The sequence below is a fragment of the Heteronotia binoei genome, chromosome 5, assembly GCF_032191835.1.
Source record: "Heteronotia binoei isolate CCM8104 ecotype False Entrance Well chromosome 5, APGP_CSIRO_Hbin_v1, whole genome shotgun sequence".
NCBI classification, from domain to species: Eukaryota; Metazoa; Chordata; class Lepidosauria; order Squamata; family Gekkonidae; genus Heteronotia; species Heteronotia binoei.
In genome coordinates this window covers 28,595,862-28,619,521 of record NC_083227.1, presented here as the reverse complement: position 1 = coordinate 28,619,521, position 23,660 = coordinate 28,595,862, and the positions used below count along the sequence as shown (strand labels likewise).

General features: G+C 47.8%; 2 protein-coding genes across 2 annotated transcripts in view; one reads left to right on the top strand and one right to left on the bottom strand.

The window, feature by feature from the left end:
- Positions 1 to 23,660, top strand: part of LOC132571892 (uncharacterized) — an 851,656-nt gene that overhangs the window by 318,044 nt on the left and 509,952 nt on the right. The window lies entirely within an intron of this gene.
- Positions 1,833 to 4,908, bottom strand: LOC132571307 (zinc finger protein 501-like). The gene is made up of 2 exons (XM_060238102.1): positions 4,714 to 4,908; positions 1,833 to 3,099 (listed from the first exon to the last, which is right to left on the bottom strand). The coding sequence occupies exons 1-2, from the start codon at positions 4,862 to 4,864 to the stop codon at positions 1,841 to 1,843; spliced, it is 1,410 nt and encodes a 469-aa protein (XP_060094085.1). The 5' UTR covers positions 4,865 to 4,908; the 3' UTR covers positions 1,833 to 1,840.

Here is a 23,660-nt window from a genome sequence, read left to right as displayed (position 1 = left end):
TGCATACATTAGTTTGTTCTGGAGCCATTTTTTTTCCTGCGCTAAGACAAAAATGTGTGAGCTGGAAGCTAAGAAATAGAGCTAGCTCACACTAACTCAGCTTAGAGGCAACATTGGTAGCTGTAGAGCCTTGGCAAACCACTTCTCAACTTGGCTTCAACTTGACTGCCCCTTTCGCTGCTACCAGATCCCTGGTGTGCCCACATTTGCAATAACGTGCCCTCTTCTGGAAAACAAAGCTTGAGTCCAGTGGCACCTTTAAGGCCAACAAAGTTTTATTCTGGATATAAGGTTTCGTGTGTACGCATACTTCCTGCACATAAAAGCTTATCCCCAGAATAAAATGTTGTTGGTCTTAAAGGTGTTACTGGACTCAAACTTTGTTCCCCTGCTTCGGAGCAATATGGCTCCCCACCTGAATCTGTGCACAGTTCTGGTCACTCCATCTGAAAGAGAATAATGTAGATCTGGAAATGGTAAAGAACAGGGCAACTCTATCTCATAATGAAGGGAACTCATGATCTGAATGGCCTAGGCTGGAGTTGACTGGCAGAAGGTCTAGAAGAAGAAGAAGAAGACGACATTGGATTTATATTCTGCCCTCCACTCAAGAGTCTCAGAGTGGCTCACAATCTCCCTCCCCCACAACAGACACCCTGTGAGGTGGGTGGGGCTGAGAGGACTCTCACAGTAGCTGCCCTTTCAAGGACAACCTCTGCCAGAGAGAGCCAGTTTGGTGTAGTGGTTAAGTGTGCGGACTCTTATCTGGGAGAACCGGGTTTGATTCCCCACTCCTCCACTTGCACCTGTTAGCATGGCCTTGGGTCAGCCATAGCTCTGGCAGAGGTTGTCCTTGAAAGGGCAGCTGCTGTGAGAGCCCTCTCCAGCCCCACCCATCTCTCAGGGTGTCTGTTGTGGGGGAGGAAGGTAAAGGAGATTGTGAGCTGCTCTGAGACTCTTCGGAGTGGAGGGCGGGATATAAATCCAATATCTTCTTCTTCTTCCAGAGCTATGGCTAGCCCAAGGGCATGCCAGCAGGTGCAAGTGGAGGAGTGGGGAATCAAACCTGGTACTCCCAGATAAGAGTTCGCGCACTTAACCACTACACCAAACTGGCTCTCTAAAAATTATAAATTATCTAGAAATATATAATTTCAAAAAACTCCTCATTAACCAAGCTCAAATACTTTGGCAACCAAATGAGAAGAGAGCACTCACTGGAGAAGACCCTGATGCTGGGAAAGACAGAAGGCAAAAGAAGAAGGGGACAGCAAAAGAAGAGATGGCTGGACAGCGTTACTGATGTAACTAACATGAATTTGAGCAGACTTTGGGGGATGGTGGAAGACAGGAGGGTCTGGCATGACTTGGTCCATGGGGTTGCAAAGAGTTGGACGCGACTGAACAACAACAACAAAAACCAAGATGATTGCTCACATTTTACAAACAGGGCATTCCACAGCCAATCCTATCATCTCCAGTGTGTGGGGTTAAACACCCCCAAGTTGCAGTCAACTTAAGGTGACCTCATTGGGTTTTCAAAGCGAGAGGCGTTCAGAGGTGGTTTGCTATTGCTTGCCTCTCCAGAGTAACCCTGGAACTTCCTCAGTGGTCTCCCATCCAAGTCAGGGGCGGAATTCTAGCAGGAGCTCATTTGCATATTAGGCCACACCCTCTGATGTAAGCTCTTGGAGGATTGGCTACATCAGAGGTGTGTGGCCTAATATGCAAAGGAGCTCCTGCTAGAATTCCACCCCTGATCCAAGTACCAACCAGGGTCGACCCTGCTTAACTTCTGAGATCTAAGGAGATCATGCTAGCCTGGGCCAGTAAGACAACCTTAACTAGAAGGGCTACTTTTAAGGAGGCTGTTGAAATAAAGCCGCACAAACTGGGTGGTGTCCAGAGGGGTGCACTGATGCTCTCTGCCATTCTGGTTTAATAGGAGGGGGCTTGAACCCTGGGGTTGCATAGGCCAATGCGCAGTGTGGGTTTCTGGGCTTGACATTTCACTCTTTCCGTACCCCAAGGCATGATATATTTTTGCCGCTGTGTGGACTCTCTGATGCGACGTTAGATTGGTCTTCTGGTTGAAGCGCTTCCCACACCCCAGGCATTTATACGGCTTCTCCCCCGTGTGGATTCTCTGGTGCCTGACCAGGTTGGAGGTGCTACAAAAGCTCTGGCCACAGTCTGAGCATTTGCACAGTTTCTCCCCCGTGTGGACCGTCTGGTGTGAAATCAGCTGTGCATTCCACCGGAAGCTCTTTCCACACTCTGAACATTTATATGGTTTCTCCCTGGTGTGGGTAACTTGATGTCTAAGGACATTTGCTCTCTGGCTAAAGCCCTTCCCACATTCTGAGCATTTATATGGTTTCTCCCCTGTGTGAATTCTCTGATGTCGAACTAGGTCTGACATGTTTAAAAAACCACGATCGCAGTTGGGGCATTTATGTGGTTTCCCTTGCATATCGAATGTCGGATGCGCAGTAATGCATGCCCTCTGACTTAAACTCTTCCCGCTTTCCTTACATTTATATGGTTTCTCCCCTGTGTGGGTGCCTTGGTGTTTCACAAGGTTTGCCTTCTGACTGAAACCCTTCCCACACTCGGTGCATTTGTATGGCTTCTCACCTGTGTGGCTTCTCTGATGGGAAATGAGATTTTTGCTCTGGCTGAAGCTCTTTCCACATTCCAGGCATGTATATGGTTTCTCTCCTGTGTGGGTTCTTTGATGCGAAGTAAGGTGTGCTTTTTCACGAAAGGCCTCGCCGCACTCTGAGCAAATGTAAGGTCTTGCCCCTGTGTGAATTCTCTGGTGAACGTTAAGACTTGATTTACTGCTGAAGTTTTTGAAACATACAGGGCATTCATTCCTTCCCTTTCCATTCTTTGTTTCATGATGGATCAGGGTAACCTGAGAGCCCCCACCTTGAGATGCACAGGATGTATTTTGCAGATTCTGTGCTTGGTTTCCCTCCTGTGTCTTTGTTCCTTCTTGATTTGTGATGTTTTTATCCACCTCTGGCCTACAGGATCTATCTGCCAAAACCCCATAAAGTTGTTGTTCATTCTCACTTCCCTGCCCATCACTTCCTGGAAGGCAGAAACAGAGCAAGAGTAAATAACAGAGTCTCCAATTGGAGAAAACAAACCAAAACTACACCCTTGTGAAAACAGTTCCTGAGGCTAGATCCCTGTCAAAGATTTAACAGGAAGGCAAATTCAGCCGCAGGTGAAACAAAGCAGGGGTGTCAAACATGCGACCTGAGGGCCGAATCAGCCCCTCAGAGGGCGCCTATCAGACCCCCGAGCAACTGGCTGTCATCTGCTTCCTTCTCCCTCCCTCTTGCTTCCTTCTGCATAACAACTTGCTTTGCAAGGCTTGCTCAATTGCACAGGAGGAAAACCTCTATTGGCTGAGGTTCCTCTCTTGAGGAGGAAGGGGGGGAAACAAAGCTTGCTTTGCCAGGCTCTCTCAATTGCACAGCAGAGCTACTGAGCCAAGCCTCTCTTTCTTCTACTGGCTGAGGCTCCTCCCCCTCCTGGTCCCCTGGGGAAGGAAGGAAAGAGCCAGAGCTTCCTTTGTCCAGTTCCCTGGATCCCGTGGGAGAAATACGAAGAAAGCACCTTTAAGACCGAGTGCTAATGTTTTAAGCATTTTAAAGGTTTTTTTTTAAAAAAATTAATTGTGTTTGTCTGTGTCCTTTATAAAGTTTATATCTCTGCTCCCTAATCTTAAATAGGTACACACATGGCCTGGCTCAACATGGCCTGGCCCAACAAGGTCTCATTTACGTCAGATCCGGCCCTCATAACAAATGAGTTCAACACTCCTTAGCTAGAGAGGTGCTTACTGGAGAGTCAGGAAATTTCCATTCTATTCTTATGATGTACATTTATTTTTATTTTATTCATTTCAGGTATCTGAGGAAGTGTGCGTGCACGTGAAAGCTTATAACACAAAATAAAATGTTGTTGGTCTTAAAAGTGCCACTGGAAGCAGTGTTCGTTTTATTTTATTATTTGTGTTTGACTTCATTTATACCCCAACAACACACAAGAGGAAGCCATGCACTATACGAGTACACTATACAAAAGCATTATTTTTGAGAGTTGTTATGTGGACTTTGAATTTGATCTCATGCATGTTACACTAAGGTGTGTCTGTTCGAGTCAGCATCGAATGTAACTGTCTGTGTACAGTATTATAATGATTCCATGACAAGAACTTTTTTGCAAGTATTTTATTGGACATCTTCCAATACAGTATATGTAATGAGCCATGAGCTTTTGGCTTTTGTATAATGTTTCATTGCACGGCTTCCTTTTATGTATTGTGATTTAATATAAGGCAGCTTCACATATATATGCGTTCAGGAAGCATCATCTCCAACAAAGGGCAGACAGGAAGCATTCTCTCCAACCTGCTGCCACTCCAAACAGTAGACAGGAAGTAGTCACTGAGCACCCCCCCCCCCCAACTGTAAATCAGAAAAAAAAGTTCTGCTGCCCGAAATGAGACTCTAAATCCCAACAAGGTCAGAAGAAATGGGCTCAGGAGGGCAGAGTTCAGGCATCAAGCCAGGGCACACTGCTTGGCCACCAACTCCTGCTTTACAAAGTCCTTAAAGTGTATTAATTGTTAACAACAGTCATGGAGATAAATTCAGTTTAGCATCCATCAACTAAAATGAAAGGGATCCTTACCAAGGGAGGCCACGTTCCCAAAATTCTCCAACATGACCTCCATGGCCAGGGCCCTCTGGCCCGGATCCAGCAGCTCCCACTCCTCCTTGGTGAAGTCCACGTCCACCTCCTCAAAGGACACATAACCTTCCTCAGTCAGAGTTGGCTGCATAGTGGCGGCTGTCACTCCAGGACAAAGAGGAGATGACTCAGAAAGCATTGGGGATGCCATTCCAAAGCCTGGGAGAGAGAAGAAGAAGACATTGGATTTGTATCCTGCCCTCCACTCCAAATCTCAGAGTGGCTCACAATCTCCTTTATCTTCCTCCCCCACAACAAACACCTTGTGAGGTGGGTCGGGCTGAGAGGGCTCTCACAGCAGCTGTCCTTTCAAGGACAACCTCTGCAAGAGCTACAGCTGACCCAAGGCCATTCCAGCAGGTGCATGTGGAGGAGTAGGGAATCAAACCCAGTTCTCCCAGATAAGTCTGCACACTTAACCACTACACTAAGCTGGCTCTCAATCCGGACTCACAAACACAGGCAAGAGGGCTAGTAACAGCAGCAGTGAGTTCCAGGCATCCTGGGAGAGGAAGGCAAGAGACATAACATTTATCTTGAGATCACAACATTTCAGGCACAAGGAGTCTCACCCAGGGAGGTGTCCCACGTTGGATCTTCCTGTTTGATGGTCACGAACTGTAGATTCTGGCAGGTCCTGGATGGATCCTCTTCTGACACAGCAAACATCTCCACAAATGGTCCACACACCTGAAACACCACAAAGAGGACAAAGAGAGGAGTCAGAAGAATAAAACAAATGATTCAAACACACACACATCCTGCTATCAGTGGGGTTAGAATCTGGCTTAGGCTTCCCCCATAACAAAGAAATTAATGAGCCCCGTGGCACAGAGTGGTAAAGCTGCAGTACTGCAGTCCAAGCTCTGCTCACGATCTGAGTCTGATCCCAGCCTTCCATCTTTCCGAAGTTGGTAAAATGAGTACCCAGCTCGCTGGGGGTAAAGTGTAAATGATTGGGGAAGGCAATGGCAAACCACTCTGTAAAAACGCCTGCCACAAAAACTAAAGAATCCATATACAAAAGAACCCCTTCAGGTAAGCTCCTCCATTAGCATGTCACAGCCCAGGAAGCTCCTACAAGATAATGACTCAGCCCTACCCCACCTGCCTGAGTAGATATAAATTACCTGCCTACCAACTTCTTCTCAATTTGACCCAGAGAGAACTCCAGTTTTCTGGGTTATATCTCTGAGGATACCAGCCACAGTTACTGGCAAAACTTCAGGTCTCACAATGCCAAGACCACAGCCACGCAGCCCGGAAAATCTACAACAACCAATACCATGAAAACGTGGTGCTTGCACAGGGGATTACCTTTACTTTTTTTAGGCTTAGAAGAGATAAAAGGAAGTACTTCTTCACCCAACAACTAATTAACATGGGGGCTTCACTGCTGCAGGAAGTGATAAGAGCTACAAGCATAGACAGCTTCAAGTGGGGAACTGGATAAACATCTGGAGCAGAAGTCCATGAGTGGCTATAAGCTGCAAGGTATAAATGGAACACTCTGTCTGGGGCAGTGATGTCCTGTGTTCCTGGTGCTTGGGGGACAACAGTGAGAGGGCTTCTGGGGCTCTGGCCTTGCTGGTGGACCTCCTAATGGCACCTGGGCTTTGGCCATTGTGTGACAAAGAGTACTGGACTGGATAGGCCATTGGCCTGATCCAACATGGTTCCTCTTATGTTCTTATGTCTGGGGCAGTGATGCTCTCTATTCTTGGTGCTCATGGGGGGCAACAGTGGGAGAGCTTCTGGCCTTGCTGGTGGACCTTCTGATGGCACCTGGGTTTTGGCCCCTAGATATTCCTGGGGAAAGGTGGGCATGTGGTTAGGATCAGCCAAAATGGATGAGGCTAAAAGGCCACCACCAATCCTTTCCTCCTGTAGTCATATAGATGCTGTTAGAAAGGTTAAAGTGCTGGGGCTCTTTAGCCTGGAGAAATGCCGACTGTGGGGTGACATGATAGAGGTTTACAAGATTATGTATTAGATAGAGAAGGTAGAGAAAGAAGTACTTTTCTCCCTTTCTCACAATACAAGAACTCATGGATGCTCAATGAAATTGCTGAGCAGTCAGGTTAGAATGGTTAAAAGGAAGTACTTCTTCACGCAAAGGATGATTAACATGTGGAATTCACTGCCACAGGAGGTGACAGCGGCTACAAGCATAGACAGTTTCAAGAGGGGATTGGATAAGCATACGGAGCGAAGGTCCGTTAGTGGCTACTTGCCACAGCTTATTGAAGAAGAATTGCAGATTTATACCCCACCCTTCTGTCTGAATCAGAGACTCAGAGCGGCTTACAATCTCCTAGATCTTCTCCCCCACAAAAGACACCCTGTGAGGTGGGTGGGGCTGAGAGGGCTCTCACAGCAGCTGCCCTTTCAAGGACAACCTCTGCCAGAGCTATGGCTGACCCAAGGCCATTCCAGCAGGTGCAAGTGGAGGAATGGGGAATCAAACCTGGTTCTCCCAGATAAGAGTCCGCACACGTAACCACTGCACCAAACTGGCTCTCAGTTGGAACTCTCTGTCTGGGACAGTGATTGTTGGAACTCTCTGTCTGGGGCAGCGATGCTCTTTATTCTTGGTGCTTATGGGGGGCAACAGTGGGAGGACTTCTGGGGTTCCGGCCTTGCTGGTGGACCTTCTGATGGCACCTGGGTTTTGGCCACTGTGTGACACAGAGTGTTTGACTGGATGGGCCACTGGCCTGATCCAGGATGGCTTCTCTTATGTTCACATCCTGGATCCTGATGCAGATGGAGCAGGGAAACATTCAAAGGCCCCATGCAGCGTTTGACCCCTTGAAGAAGCTTCCTGGAGAGGGAGGGAAATCCCATCTGCACAAGAATTGGGCAGAGTTGCTTTAGGAAACAACTGAGGTTCTCTGTTGATTTTGTCTTGCCAGGATGAAACCCACTCACCGGCTTTTTTTCCTTCTCTGCCTGGCTGAGGAGGAAGCCTTCTGCCAGGGCCACCGCCTGGGAAGTGGTCTCCGGCCTGCATTCCCTCACCCAGCTCTCCATCTCCTGAGGCAGGACAGCCAGGAACTGCTCCAGGATCACCAGGTCCAGCATCTCCTTCTTGCTGTGCCTCTCCGGCTTCAGCCACTGGCAGCAAAGGCGGTGGAGTTGGTTGCATGCGTCTCGGGGGCCCTTGGCCTCCAGGTAGCAGAACTGCCTGAATTCCTGGTACTGCACATCCAAGGCAAGGGCATCCTCACCCAGGAGGCTCTTCTGCCTTGCTTCCTCCCACAGTGTCCTGGCACCCATGTCTTCTCCTACCCCCATTCTGGCTTCAGGGCCTTTCTTGTCCACCATCTGTAGATGTCCGAGTGTCATCTGCCACAGGTGCAAAAGTTCTCCTTTCTCTTCTGCCACTTTTGTTCCCAGGCCAAAAATGGGGAGGGAGAAGCTTCTGCTGCTGAGAATCTCCAAGTCAAGGGGGGTCTTTCCTGGTCACGAGTTCTAATGCTGTCGGCACAAGCAGAGGCAAAATGGGATGGTGTAAAGAAAAGCCAACACTGTGAATCAGGAAAGCCACTTCATACCCTCTAGGATTGCAGGTGCTGGGCAGGGAAATTCCTGGAAATGGAGGGGTGGAGACTTGGGGAGGGCAGGGTTTGGTAGGGTTGCCAAGTCTAATTCAGAAAATATCTGTGGACTTTGGGGGGTGGAGCCAGGAGACTTTCCCATCCTCTAAAATAAATAAATAAAAATACAGTAGTGCAGTTCCCTTGAATAGTCATCATTTCCTCATCCCCCAGTAGCTGCAATTCCAGTAAATGAAAGTGAACACACACTCAAAAAGCAGCCAAAGTACAGAGCTTGCAAGCACACACTTTTGTGATCTCTCTGGAGCTTTACTCACAGGAACTAACGCTGGCAAATAAAAAGAGAGAGAGGTGGAGTTTTCCTCCATCCTATAAACCAGGGGTGGCCAACGGTAGCTCTCCAGATGTCTTTTGCCTACAACTCCCATCAGCCCCAGCCATTGGCCATGCTGGCTGGAGCTGATGGGAGTTGTAGGCAAAAAACACCTGGAGAGCTACCGTTGGCCACCCCTGCTATAAACAGGTTCCTATACAAAGACATCTGAAACCAATGCAAGACAAGCACAGAGACTGTGCTCTATCTGTCACTCTCTCTCTCTCACACACACACACATTTACTTACTGGCTCTGGTTCCTCTACAGAGAAGTCTGAAAGAATGCAGAACAGTGCTTGCACTCTCTCTCTCACACACAGACACACTTACTTGCTCTGAAATGAAACCACAACAAGCTGAGGGATTGTGCTCTCAATGACTGCTGCTGGCCCTTCCACATGCAGCTTTCACTTCCTGCTCAAATTTAAAGAAACACACACACACATTTTAAAAAAGGAATTTGCAGACTTCTAAACCTGCAGAGATCTAAACAAATATCCTGGCTGCTGGGGTGGGTCTTTCTCCACTGGCCAGCTGGCAGGGGCGGGGTGGAGCCTATAAAACTGGGGGATCTCCTGCTGGGACCTGGGGATTAGCAAACTTAGGTTTTGGGAGGGGAGGGAGCTCAAGTTTTGCCACCATTTGTCCCCTTTCAGAGTCTGTCTGTTCTTGGTTTGGGAATTCCGGGAGATTTGAGGGGCAGAGAATGGGGAAGACAGGGTGTAGGGAGAGGAGAGAGCTCAGCAGGGTAGAATACCTTAGACCAGGGGCATTGAACTCATTTGTTATGAGGGCCGGATCAAATGTAAATGAGACCTCGTCGAGCCGGGCCATGTATGTACCTACTTAAGATGAGGTAGCAGAGATATAAACATTATAAAGTACACAGACAAGCACAATTCAAGATTTTTTTTAAAAAAACCCTTAAAATAAAACATGCTTTTAAAAAAACCTTAAAAAAAAACTCATTGGTCTTACAGGTTCATTCTTTGTATTTCTCCCATGGGTTCCAGGGAACTGGGCAAAGGAAGCTCTGGCTCTTTCCTTCCTTCCCCATGGAACCAGGAAGGGGAGAAGCCTCATCCAATAGAAGGAAGAGAGGCTTGGTTCAGTAGTCTGCTGGGCGGTTGAGAGAGCCTGGCAAACCAAGCTCTTCCTCCCCGACTTCTTCCCCAAGGGAGGAGCCTCAGCCATGGAGAAAATAGAGGTTTTGCTCTGTAGTTCCTGTGCGATTGAGCAAGCCTGGCAAAGTAGGCTGTAATGCAGAAGGAAGCAAGAGAGAGGAAGCAGATGACAGCCAGTTGCTTGGGGCCTGATTGGAGCCCTTCGGGGCCTGATTTGGCCCCCGGGTCACATGTTTGACAACTCTGCCCTAGACTCCACCTTCCAAAGCTGCCATTTTTTCCCCTGGGGAATTAATCTCTGCAGTCTGGGGAGAAGTGCTAATTCCAGATCTCCATGCCACATTCTGCAAGTTTAAATACAAAAAGAATATAACTGGGATAAATTACAAAAATACAACAAGATCAATTCCATGCATATTTCCAAAGTGCACTATAACGTTATTTAGAAAGTACAGTCACAAAAGGGAAATGTAAACCCCCATTTATAGATAAACTGTAATATCCATCCAAAGCATAAGAAATACAGTTTTGTGAACTTCCAAATGACACTTGTCTTCTCTATATGTCTCCTGTTGAAGATATAGTGCGGATGCAAAGTGCTTGGTGCTTGTCTTGTGATGCTCAATAAAGTGCTGATGTCATCAGATAAACAGCCATTGTTGATCTCAAAACAAAACTAAACCATCTTCCACTATATTTTAATGTATTCTTTTTTTCTAATGGTAAACTAGAATGATGTTTATAATGTATGTTACATGTTTAAAATTTGAGCAGACTTCGGAGGATGGTAGAAGACAGGAGGGCCTGACGTGACTTTGTCCACGGCGCCGCAAAGAGTTGAACTCGACTGTGCGACTGAATGACAACATCACATGTTTAAAAGTATATTGGGTGGACAGCAACGCCTCTGGGAAAGACATGCCCTCAGTTTAACCCAGACTTGAAAGCAATAGAGCAATTGTTAGATAACATCTATTGCCTCATTCTCCCATTCTGACACATTATTGTTTTATTGGTTTCCCATGCAAATGCAAGATGGAAAATGCCACGCAAAATGGATTTATTTCCCATCGAAAATCTTCAAGAACACAGTGGACTTTGAATATTTAGGAATGGACTACAGTTTCCACTTTTAGCGGCTTTTTTGATGGGTCTGGTATTTATGTATGAAAGCATTTTTGCACAATTGGAATACAAGAAATGTATGTCTTAAAGATGCAATTTAATTATTCATAAATTCATCTTCATCTATGTCTATTTGCCAGTAATTGTAGCTGTGTTGGCTCTTTGTATAATCCCCAGGTGGGGGCAGGGGATCCCTCAGTTTGGAGGCCCTCCCCCAGCTTCAGGGTCATCAGAAAACAGAGTGGGGGGAGGGAAATGTCTGCTGGACACTCCATTATTCCCTATGGAGAACAATTCCTATAGGGTACAATGGAGAATTGATCTGCAGGTATCTGGGGCTCTGGGGAGCTGCTTTTTGAGGTAGAGGCACCAAATATGCAGCATACCATCCGATGCCTCTCCTCAAAACACCCTCCAGATTTCAAAAAGATTGGACCAGGGGGTCCAATTCTGTGAGCCTCCAAAGAAGGTGCCCCTATCCTCTATTATTTCCAATGGAGGGAATGCATTTAAAAGGTGTGCGGTCCCTTTCAATGTGATGGCCAGAACTTCCTTGGAGTTCAATTCTGCTTGTCGCAACCTTGCTCCTGGCTCCAACCCCAATGTCTCCTGGCTCCACTCCCAATGTCTCCTGGCTCCACCCCCCAAAGTCCCCAGATGTTTCTTGAATTGGACCCGGCAACCCTAGATCCAGCCTGATTCTTGCAGAGGAGTACATTTTATCCAAACTCTTGGGTCATCCATCCACTCCAAGACCCCATGCAAGGCTGCTGTTTTGCCCCAGAGGGGCTCCCTTCGGCCTTCCCCTCCGCCCTCCTGCCTCTCCAAGACCCGATTGTGACTCACCTGCGCCCTCCCAGTTCCCCCAGCTTTGGGGGCGGAGCAGGAAATGACTTTTCCCGGTTCATGTCCCTTCAATCCTGGATGCCTCTCTAGGAGCGCAGGCCTTTCCAGATGTTCCCTTTAACCCTTGCAGAGCTGTCCTGGCACATCGACAGGGAAGGGAGATGGACTGCGGATTTCTTTCTTTCCAAGAGCTCAGCCGCGCAGCGACTGTTTTGTGCGCAGAAGGTCTCAGGATGCCAGTCTCCAGGGGAGACCTGGGGATCTCCCGGGATTTAGGGTTGCCAATCCCCAGGTGGGGGCAGGGAATCCCCTGGTCTGGAGCCCCCCCCTTCAGACTCATCAGAAAGGAGGGGGAGGGAAATGTCTGCTGGGCATTCCATTATTCCTTATGGAGACCAATTCCCATAGGGTAAAATGGAGAATTGAACTGTGGGTATCTGCGGCTCTGGGGGCCCCTGTCTTCTGAGGTAGAGGCAGCTTCATGCATGTTCATGTGTACTGTAAGGGAAGGGAGGCAGAAGGGATTTCTGTGTGTTGGGGGGGGGGGGGTGCGACAGTTCCCAGCAATCCAACCTGTCTCTGTGTCTTGGTTCCCTCTGCTCCTGGGAAAGCCACCAGCTGCAGATTCTCTGACTCTAGCGAGAAGGAAAGGAAAGGTCCCCTGTGCAAGGACCAGTCGTTTCCGACTCGGGTTGATGTTGCTTTCACAATGTTTTCACGGCAGACTTTTTACGGGGTGGTTTGCCATTACCTTCCCCAGTCATCTACACTTTCCCCCCAGCAAGCTGTGTACTCATTTTACTGACCTTGGAAGGATGGAAAGCTGAGTCAACCTCGAGCCAGCTACCTGAAAACCCAGCTTCCATCGGGGATTGAACTCAGGTCGTGAGCAGAGCTTAGGACTGCAGTACTGCAGCTTTAACACTCTGCGCCATGGGGAGAAATGCAACCCCTAGAGAAGAAAATCTCCAGTGCTCTCGGGCTGAGTTGCTAGGTAGCTCATTCCAGGGTGTGCATGTGAGTGTGTATTCATGCCACTGCCTCTGAGATTTCAACAAAACCTTTACAAAACAAGAATGGGAGTCATTCCAGCCACACCGTAAGGTTCCAGCAGAGAGGGCTTTCTGTCACTGTCCTCCCAGTGGCTTCATCAGTCACACTCACATTTTATACCCCTTTAAAAATATTGTCTTTGGATGACATCTCAATTCTTTTTTCATACACTGTGAGGCACCCCTTGTAGTAGACCTTATGGGCAGGCAGAAAGGTGGGGGTAAATAGTTATCCTTTGGGGAAATAGTGAAGACTCAGTCTGCCTCAGGGCAGATCACTCCAAACCATTTCTGAACTGTTTGTAATTCATTGAGTTTTGATTGCACCCAGGGGTTATTGTGTAGAAAAATAAGTGGTGGAGCTCATCCAGGGATTGTTATACAGCTGCACCTACTATTCAATGGACAAGGAGGTGGAACTCTCAGAAGGAGGAGGTGGAACTCCCAGAAAGGTTCAGGAGCTGCGCTCCTGTGAGCTCCCACTGATTCCAAGAGCCAGTTTTGTGTAGTGGTTAAGTGTGCGGACTCTTATCCGGGAGAACTGGGTTTGATTTCCCTCTCCTCCACTTGCTAGAATGGCCTTGGGTCAGCCATAGCTCTGGCAGAGGTCATCCTTGAAAGGGCAGCTTCTGAGAGAGCCTCTCAGCCCTACCCACCTCACAGGGTGTTTGTTGTGGGAGAGGAAGATAAAGGAGATTGTGAGCTGCTCTGAAACTCTGAGTGGAGGGCAGAATATAAATCCAATGTCTTCTTCTTCTTCTGATTGCACATAAGAAGAGCTCTCCTGGATCAGACCAAGAGTCCATCTAGTCCAGCACAGTGGCCAACCAGTTCCTCTGGATGTTCAACAACTGGACACAGAGGCTGAGGCCTTAAGAACATAAGAGAAGCCATGTTAGATCAGGCCAATGGCCCATCCAGTCCCCCATCCAGTCCAACATTCTGTGTCACACAGCGGCCAAATATATATATATATATATATATATATATATATATATATATATATATATATATATATATATATATATATATATATATATATATACACACACACACACACACACATACACACTGTGGCTAATAGCCACTGATGGACCTCTGCTCCATATTTTTATCTAACCCCCTCTTGAAGGTGGCCATGCTTGTGGCTGCCACCACCTCCTGTGGCAGTGAATTCCACATGTTAATCACCCTTTGGGTGAAGAAGTACTTCCTTTTATCCGTTTTAACCTGTCTGCTCAGCAATTTCATCGAATGCCCACGAGTTCTCGTATTGTGAGAAAGGGAGAAAAGTACTTCTTTCTCTACTTTCTCCATCCCATGCATTATCTTGTAAACCTCTATCATGTCACCCCTCAGTCGACGTTTCTCCAAGCTAAAGAGCCCTAAGCGTTTCAACCTTTCTTCATAAGGAAGGTGTTCCAGCCCTTTAATCATTCTAGTTGCCCTTTTCTGAACTTTCTCCAATGCTATAATATCCTTTTTGAGGTGCGGCGACCAGAACTGCACACAGTACTCCAAATGAGACCGCACCATCGATTTATACAGGGGCATTATGATACTGGCTGATTTGTTTTCAATTCCCTTCCTAATAATTCCCAGCATGGCGTTGGCCTTTTTTATTGCAAACGCACACTGCCTTGACATTTTCAGTGAATTATCTACCACGACCCCAAGATCTCTCTCTTGGTCAGTCTCTGCCAGTTCACACCCCATCAACTTGTATTTGTAGCTGGGATTCTTGGCCCCAATGTGCATTACTTTGCACTTGGCCACATTGAACCGCATCTGCCACGTTGACGCCCACTCACCCAGCCTCAACAGATCCCTTTGGAGTTCCTCACAATCCTCTCTGGTTCTCACCACCCTGAACAATTTAGTGTCATCCGCAAATTTGGCCACTTCACTGCTCACTCCCAACTCTAAATCATTTATGAACAAGTTAAAGAGCATGGGACCCAGTACCGAGCCCTGCGGCACCCCACTGCTTACCGTCCTCCACTGCGAAGACTGCCCATTTATACTCACTCTCTGCTTCCTATTACTCAGCCAGTTTTTGATCCACAAGAGGACCTGTCCTTTTACTCCATGACTCTCAAGCTTTCTAAGGAGCCTTTGATGAGGAACTTTATCAAAAGCTTTCTGGAAGTCAAGGTAAACAACATCTATCGGGTCTCCTTTGTCCACAAGTTTGTTTACCCCCTCAAAGAAATGTAACAGGTTAGTGAGGCAAGATCTTCCCTTACAGAACCCATGCTGAGTCTTCCTCAATAACCTGTGTTCATCAATGTGCCTACTCATTCTGTCCTTGATAATGGTTTCTACCAACTTTCCCAGTATTGAAGTCAGACTGACTGGCCTGTAATTTCCTGGATCTCCTCTGGAACCCTTTTTAAAGATGGGGGTGACATTTGCTACCTTCCAGTCCTCAGGAACAGAGGCCTTCATAAGAGCCCTGCAGGATCAAACCAGTGGTCCATGTAGCCCAGCATCTGGTCTTCACAAAGTGGCCAACCAGTTCCTCTGGAGGGCTGACAAGAGAGCACAGAGACTGAGGCCTTCTCCTGATGTTGCCTCCTGCCTCTGGAATAGAGTTGCCAATCCCCAGGTGGGATGCAAAAACCAAAACCATGATGATATTAACTAAAAGAAATAACTCATTCAAAAAATTCTTTTAAAAAGTCAAAACATTCAAATAGTGACTATCACCATATACTATAGCAATAAGTACAAGGGTAAGTACATAAATATCCTTTCACAAAAATGCATCTAAGTACATAAATATCATTTCACAAAAATGCATCTAAGCAGCAACGTTCATTCCTGATTTGCTTAGTGCTTAGTGCCACAAACTTTAAGCACTTTGTTTTCTTTTATCATCATGGTTTTTGGTTTTGCATTTCATCTCTCCGTGATTCTCCCTGTTGTATATTCAATCCCCAGGTTGGGGCAGGGGATCCCCCAGTTTGGAGACTCTCCCCCCACTTCAGGGTCATCAGAAAGTGTGTGTGGGGGGGAAATGTCTTCTGGGCACTCCATTATTCCCTATGGGGACTGATTTTCATAGGGTATAATAGAGAATTAACCTGCAGTTATCTGGGGCTCTGGGGGGGGGGTCTGTTTTTGAGGTAGGAGCATCAAATTTTCAGCATAATATTCAATGCCTCTCCTCAAAACACTCACTAAGTTTCAAAAGGATTGGACCAGGGGGTCCAATTCCATGAGCCCAAAAAGAAGCTGCCCCTATCCTTCATTATTTCCAGTAGAGGGAAGGCATTTAAAAGGTGTGCGGTCCCTTTGGAGATCAATTATACTTGCCACAACCTTGCTCCTGGCCCCACCCCAATGTCTCCTGGCTCCGCCCCCAAAGTACCCAGATATTTCTTGAATTGGACTTGGCAACCCTACTCTGGGATTCAGAGGTTTACTGCCTCTGAATGTGGAAGTTCCCCTCAGTCGCTATGACTAGTAGCCATTGATAGACCTATTCTCCATGAATGTATCTAATCACCTTTTCAAGCTCTTTATTCCTGAGGCTATCACTCCATTCCACATTTTAATCACTCTTTCCATCTAGTCCAGCATCCTGTCTCACACAGTGGCTGACCAGTTCCTCTGGATGGCCAACAACAGGGCAGAGAGATGAAGACCTTCCTCTCATGTTGCCTCCTGGCTCTAGATGTGGAGGTTCCCCTCAACCCAAAGAAGTTCACACACCTAATTCTCACCCACGGTCACCCCAACAACTGCAAACATAACTCCTTGGTTCAGCACTGCACTTCTCATGAACTTTGAAGTTTAACAAGAAGTAGAAAATGCAACAATATCACACAGATCTCACCTTTCAATTCCCATATAGGACTTAGTCCTGACCTGGAGATCCCTGGCAAGCCCAATCTAGTCAGATCATGGAAGCTAAGCAGGGCTAACCCTGGCAAGTACTTGAATGGGAGACCTCCAAGGAAAACCAAGTCTGGGATGCAATAGGGCTACCTCTCTGAATGTCCAAGCCCCAGTAGGGGATTATCATCATCAGAAGAAGAAGACATTGGATTTATATTCTGCCCTCCACTCAAGAGTCTCAGAGCGGCTCACAATCTCCTTTATCTTCCTCCCTCACAACAGACACCCTGTGAGGTGGGTGGGGCTGGAGAGGACTATCACAGCGGCTGCCCTTTCAAGGACAACCTCTGCCAGAGCTATGGCTGACCCAAGGCCATTCCAGCAGGTGCAAGTGGAAGAGCGGGGAATCAAACCCGGTTCTCCCAGATAAGAGTCCACACACTTAACCACTACACCAAACTGACTCTCAACCATGATTTTCAGACACACATACAAAAACACAAAAAAGACCCACATGGTACTTCAAAGCAATCTATCTTCCAGACACACACACACAGATACACAAAAAAGACCCACACAGTACTTCAATCTACCAGATATGATCTGCCACTTCAACACAAAGCAATCTACTGCTCCAACACTGAATCCTGTTGGCTTCCTCTCAAACTCTATACTGAGCAAACAACTCTACCCTGAGCAGACCTTTTAAAAGCTTGATGCTTTATGGAAGAGCTGGTGCATTTGCACAGTAATGAATGGTTGTTGTTTTTGTGTGTGTGTGTGTGACGCAGAAAGAAGTCTGTTCCCTCTGAAACTGGATATCATTTACAACAAGCCAGATACAGATACTAATTGTAAACTAATTATTATGGTGCCTAAGGGAACCTTTACATTCAGGGGCATTAATCTTCTGTATTCCAGTGTTAGGAGGCAATATCAGGGAAAGGGCTCAGCCTTTCTGCCTTGTTGGCAGTCCAGAGGAACTGGTTGGCCACTGTGTGAGACAGAAGGCTGGGCTAGATGGACTATTGGTCTGACCCAGCTCTTCTTACGAATGCCTTGGCTTCTATGCCCAATTGTTGGTCAACCAGAGGAGCTGGTTGGCCACTGTGCAAGATAGGATGCTGGACTAGATAGACCATTGGTCTGATCCAGCAGGGCACTTCTGATGTTCTTATGAAGGCCTTGGCCTCTCTGCTCTGCTGTTGGCCATCCAGAGGAACTGGTTGGCAACTGTGTGAGACAGGAAGCTAGACCTGATGACCTGATCTGGCAGGGCTCTTCCTAAGTTCTTCTGAAGGCCTCAGCCTCTATGCCCTGTTGTTGACTGTCCAGAGGAACGGGTTGGCCACTGTGTGAGGCAGGATGCTGGACTAGATGGACCACTGATTGGATACAGTAAGACTCTTCTGATCACAAATTGTTATGTTTGCGCCTCTTAAAGAAAGACAAAACCCTAAAACATAGCCTCTGGAACATCTTGCCGCCTGGGATGTGAGGGAGATCAAGGCAGTATAATGGCTTTCTTGTAAAACACAGAAACCCTGGCTTTGTGTAAAAAAACAATGGATGAGGATTTGGGGCTTGCTTATAATGTTAACAAAATGCAATTTTAAAATGTGCTAATCACATCCTATGAACTGACACGGTATTGCGTCTAGTCCGAACATCAAAGCAAGCAAGAAGTTAAAACAATTCTGGTTTTGATAATGTTTTCTTCAGTGACGGTGGAAGCTGCAGGTCAATCCCATGGGTACCAAAGGCTCAGGAAGGTTGCCAGGGAGACCAGATTTGTTCACCGTTGCACTCCTGGGCACAAAACCGCTCAGACATTTTGCTAGACGTGGGTAACAATGTCATTTTGCCTCCAGCACAATTTCATTCCCTCCGTTTGCAAGCAGGTGGAAGTTTGTATTTTTAAAAAAGAAGACTGCAGATTTATACCCTGCCGTTCTCTCTGAATCAGAGATTCACAGTGGCTTACAATCTCCTATATCTTCTCCCCCCACAACAGACACCCTGTGAGGTGGGGGGGGCTGAGAGGGCTCTCACAGCAGCTGCCCTTTCAAGGACAACTCCTGCAATAGCTATGGCTAACCCAAGGCCATTCCAGCAGCTGTAAGTGGAGGAGTGGGGAATCAAACCCGGTTCTCCCAGATAAGAGTCCGCACACTTAACCACTACACCAAACTGGCTCTCTTAACCATCTTAGAAGCATTTATGCAGGCTAGATTCTCGGTTCTTATTATTTTTTACTGGCTGGGAAAGGTGCAGTCGAATCATTTGTATGTTTTCACTTGGACATAATCCTTGGACCTGAATATTTGCACTTGGCCTGCAGTTCTGTCTGTAGGCTGAGCATCCATGGGATTCTCAGAATATTCTTCCCCTGTGAATTCTTTGATGTACATCCTCTGAAGGAAGCCCCTTCCAGAGCCCAAGTATGAATTTCTTTCCTCCCTTGTGTGAACTCTCTGATGTCAAGGAAGCATGGCTCTTCTGGATACTCGTTCTTCATTCCAAGCGTATTTATGGTTTTTATCTGAATGGAGAAAACAAAGCAAAGTTCCATTTGGCATTCTTGAGTTATTTTTATATGATTAATGAATTAAGTTGGTCACTTGCACGCACTACTCTGGGGGTGGGAGCAATACTTCCTCTACTTTGTGAGCTACTGCATAAATTAGTTTGCTCTGGGGCCATTTTCTCTGAGCTAAGACAAAAATGTGTGAGCCTGAGGCTAAAAAACTGTGAGCTGGCTCACACTAATTTGAAGAAAAAGACCACAGGTTTATACCCTGCCCTTCTCACTGAATCAGAATCTTAGAGTGGCTTACAATCTCCTTTATGTCCTTCCCCCACAACAGATGCCCTGTGAGGTGGGTGGGGTTGAGAGAGCTCTCACAGCAGCTGCCCTTTCAAGGACAACTCCTGCAATAGCTAAGGCTAACCCAAGGCAATTCCAGCAGCTGCAAGTGGAGGAGTGGGGAATCAATCCCGTTCTCTCAGATAAGAGTCCGTGCACTAAACCACTACACCAAACTTGTGAACAATAGGTGGGAGGGGAGATTGAGAGAGAGACAGAAAGATAGATAGATAGATAGATAGATAGATAGATAGATAGATAGATAGATAGATAGATAGATAGATAGATAGATAGATAGATAGATAGAGAGAGAGACAGGGACTAATGTCTGGTTGATCTGATGAGAAGAACACTGTTAGGAACATAATTATGATGATAATAAGAATAATTAATAATTATCATATGTGTGTTGTATAGCCAGGAGATCCAAAGACAGTCTGGCAGCCAGAAGTTTTAGCTCTTTTGGTTTTAGGTTAGACTTATTTTGGGACTTGAAAGATTATGATGATCAGGGCATTTTTTGAGCAGGAATGCCTAAGTTGCAATTTCATCCAATTCATGAAATTGTTCAGCTGGTGCCTCTTCAGGGTTTTTACAGGTTTATATTGTATGTATTAAGCCACCTGCTGCCCAAAATCACGTAAGAAGTGGAGAAAGAGAACCCCAGGCTTCTCCAGGGGTTAATGAGGGCTGCTGGGGGTGTGGCAAAGCCCCTGGTAGCTGGCTGGCTGCCCGCTCTTCTAATCCAGGGATTGTTATGCAGCTTCACCTACTATTCAATGGACAAGGTAGGTGGGGAGGAGGAGGGGGAACCCTCAGAAAGGTTCAGGAGCTGTGCTCCTGTGAGCTCCTGCTGAATTCAAGGCCTGGCACAGAGCATGCGACAACGTCCCTGCCTGCCACTGTCTTCCTCAGCAGATTTACTTACTGATGGATGCTGTGATGATCCTCAGCACCGTCAGGACAGGAGCCACAGTGAGGGAGCTCAGTCCTACGTCAATGGCCCCCACACCGGACACTACATACAATTGGAAACAAGAGTAAAATTATTGACTGGAAGAGCCCCCCCCACCTCACTTTTCAATAGGGTTGCCAATCCCCAGGTGGGGGCAGGGGATCCCCCGGCTTGGGGGCCCTCCCCCCCGCTTCAGGGTCATCAGAAAGCGGGGGGGAGGGGAGGGAAATGCCTGCTGGGAACTCTGTTATTCCTTAAGGAGACTTATTCCCATAGAAAATAATGAAGAATTGATCTGCGAGTATCTGGGGCTCTGGAGGGCTGTGTTTTGAGGTAGAGGCACCAAATTTTCAGCATAGCATCCAATGCCTCTCCCCAAAATACCCTTTAGGTTTCAGAAAAATTGGGGTAGGGGATCCAATTTTATGAGCCCAAAAAGAAGGTGCCCCTATCCTTCATTATTTTCTATGGAAGGAAGGCATTTAAAAGGTGCACTGTCCCTTTAAATGTGATGGCCAGAACTCCCTGTGGAGTTCAGTTATGTTTGTCCCAACCTTGATCCTGGCTCCACCCCCATAGTCTCCTGACTTCACCCACAAAGTCCCCAAATATTTCTTGATTTGGACTTGGCAACCTTACTTTTCAAGTCTCCCCTTGCTATGAAAGTGTTGTGTCCTAGGTTCAAATGGAGAACTGTTACTTTTGGAGGGAACTGTTACTTTTGGAGGGAAGCTGAACAAGCCAAGCTTGTACTCCACACCAGGGTTCCAGAGAAGGCCTAAGCGTGCCCAATCAGGGGAAGGATTGAAACATAAGTAGCCAATCAACATCTAGGCTCATACTGTACCCTGATAGGCCCTTAGGCCTCTGTAAATAGCCAATCCATGTACATAGTTAAGGTCCAATCAGAAGGGGGCAAGAATTGTATAAAGGAGCGGGAGGTTTGAATAGAGCGCAGTCTGTGTTGGTGTTCCTGAAGTAAAGCTTGCTGAAATCACTCTCCGACTCTGGTCTCTTACTGCGCCAACCCCAGGACTTTACACTGGCGACGAAGGTGGGATGCCAGTAAGAACCAGCAACAGAACCAGGAACACGGAAAGGTGGCTAAATCCAAGCCATCTGGGTCCGCACCTCCGCTCTGCGCACACCCCAGCTCGCAAGCCACCCAGACACGCTGCCAAGAATGGAGGCTCCAGCCAACCTCCTACAGCCCTTTAGCATCGATCGCCCCAAGCTGTGGGACTCGTGGGTCGAAGGCTTCCAGTCATACCTGACCTTCCAGAAGATTACAGAGACTACCATGCAGAGAGCTCTGCTTATCAGTACGTGTGGCACGGAGACCGTGGACTCAGGGCTCTTCTCCAACCCAGGAAGCTCTCAGAGACGCCGGTGGACGACATCATCAGCGCTCTGGAGAAGTATTTCCAGCCCCAGCCAACCAAGCTCACCCGGCACTGGGACTTCCGACAAAGGACACAGAAGGCAGGCGAAACCACGATGGCGTTCTTGACAAGCCTGCGCCGGGTGGCAAGCCGATGCAGTTTTGCAGACCTCAACGAAGCCCTTCTCGACCAGTTTGTATGGGGCTTGAGGGACGAAAAACTAGTACAGAAACTCCTGTCCCTCTCCGAGTGCGACCTAACAAAGGCAATCGATGTGGCCACCAGCTGGGAGAAGGGCAGATCAGCAGAGCCACGGCTGACAAGACAGGCTGCGGCACACCAGATCAACCCTGAACCATCTACAGAGGACTCAGACGAGGACAAAGCTCTACAAACCGGCTATCGTTCAGCAGGAAGGAAGACCACCCACGTCCCACAGGGCATGAGACACAAGACACTACCTGCATGTGCAAGTTGCGGGGGCCAGCATGAGTGGAAGACCTGCCGATTCCGGAATGCCACCTGTCGACTCTGCAACAAGGAAGGCCACATCGCCTGCGCCTGCAGATCCACATCCCGAGCACGCGTCCCGCAAAGATCTGCGCACTCCGAAGGCCAGCCAGACTTCGAGACCGACGCTCTCCACGCCCACCCATACCCGGTACAGTACCTACCCTCGCCAGTCAGGCCCTCCAAAATCCGGGTCAATGTAGGGATCGGGGGGGTGCCCTGCCAAATGGAGGTGGACTCTGGGTCAGCATCATCTATTATAGCGGCAGAGACATTTTTAAAAATCCCCACCAGGCTGAGGCCTCGTCTCAGGGACCCGGGGTTTACCTTAGTGGACTTCCAGAAGAATAAGGTGCCTATCTTGGGAGTGGGCCCGGTCCCAGTCCAATACAAGGGGTTCAAGGGCCAGCTACAAGTGCTAGTGGTCAAGAACCACCTTACAAACCTTTTGGGTCTCGACTGGTTCAAGCCCCTGGGAATAGAGATCAGGGGGGTCAATAAGACTGTCGGAGTGGACTTTAAGAAGGTTTGCGAAGAGTTCCCGGCCGTTTTCGATGGCACCTTGGGCTGCTACACGGGTCCCCCGGTTACACTACACCTCGACCCCACAGTGCGGCCTATTAGGCTTAAAGCGCGGCGAGTTCCATTCGCGCTCAAGCCTAAAATTGAGGAGGAGCTGGATAAACTGATTGCACAGGGAATACTAGAGCCTGTCACCCACGCAACCTGGGAAACTCCCATCGTGACTCCAGTCAAGCCCAGTGGGGAGGTGCGGATTTGTGCAGACTATAAGTGCACCCTCAACAAGGCTCTTCAGGCCCACGCATACCCTGTGCCCATCGTCAGCCACGTTTTAGCCACCCTAGCCGGCGCAAAATTTTTTGGCAAGTTGGACTTGGCCCAAGCTTACCAACAGCTGCCGGTGGATGAGGCCACGGCCAACGCCCAAACAATTGTGACCCACCGGGGGGCCTTTAGAGTAAAGCGGTTGCAATTTGGCGTGAGTGTGGCTCCGGGGTTGTTCCAGGAACTCATGGACTCTCTTTTAAAAGGACTTCCCGGAGTCACTCCATTCTTCGATGATGTGCTGATCGCGGCAGTGTCGCCTGAAGAATTCGCTGCCCGCCTTAGAGGAGTCCTACAACGTTTTGAAACAGCCGGCCTCAAGGTCAAACGGGAGAAGTGCCTCCTGGGCGTGGATCGGGTGGAATTCCTGGGGTTCTCCATCGATGCCCAGGGGGTCCACCCCT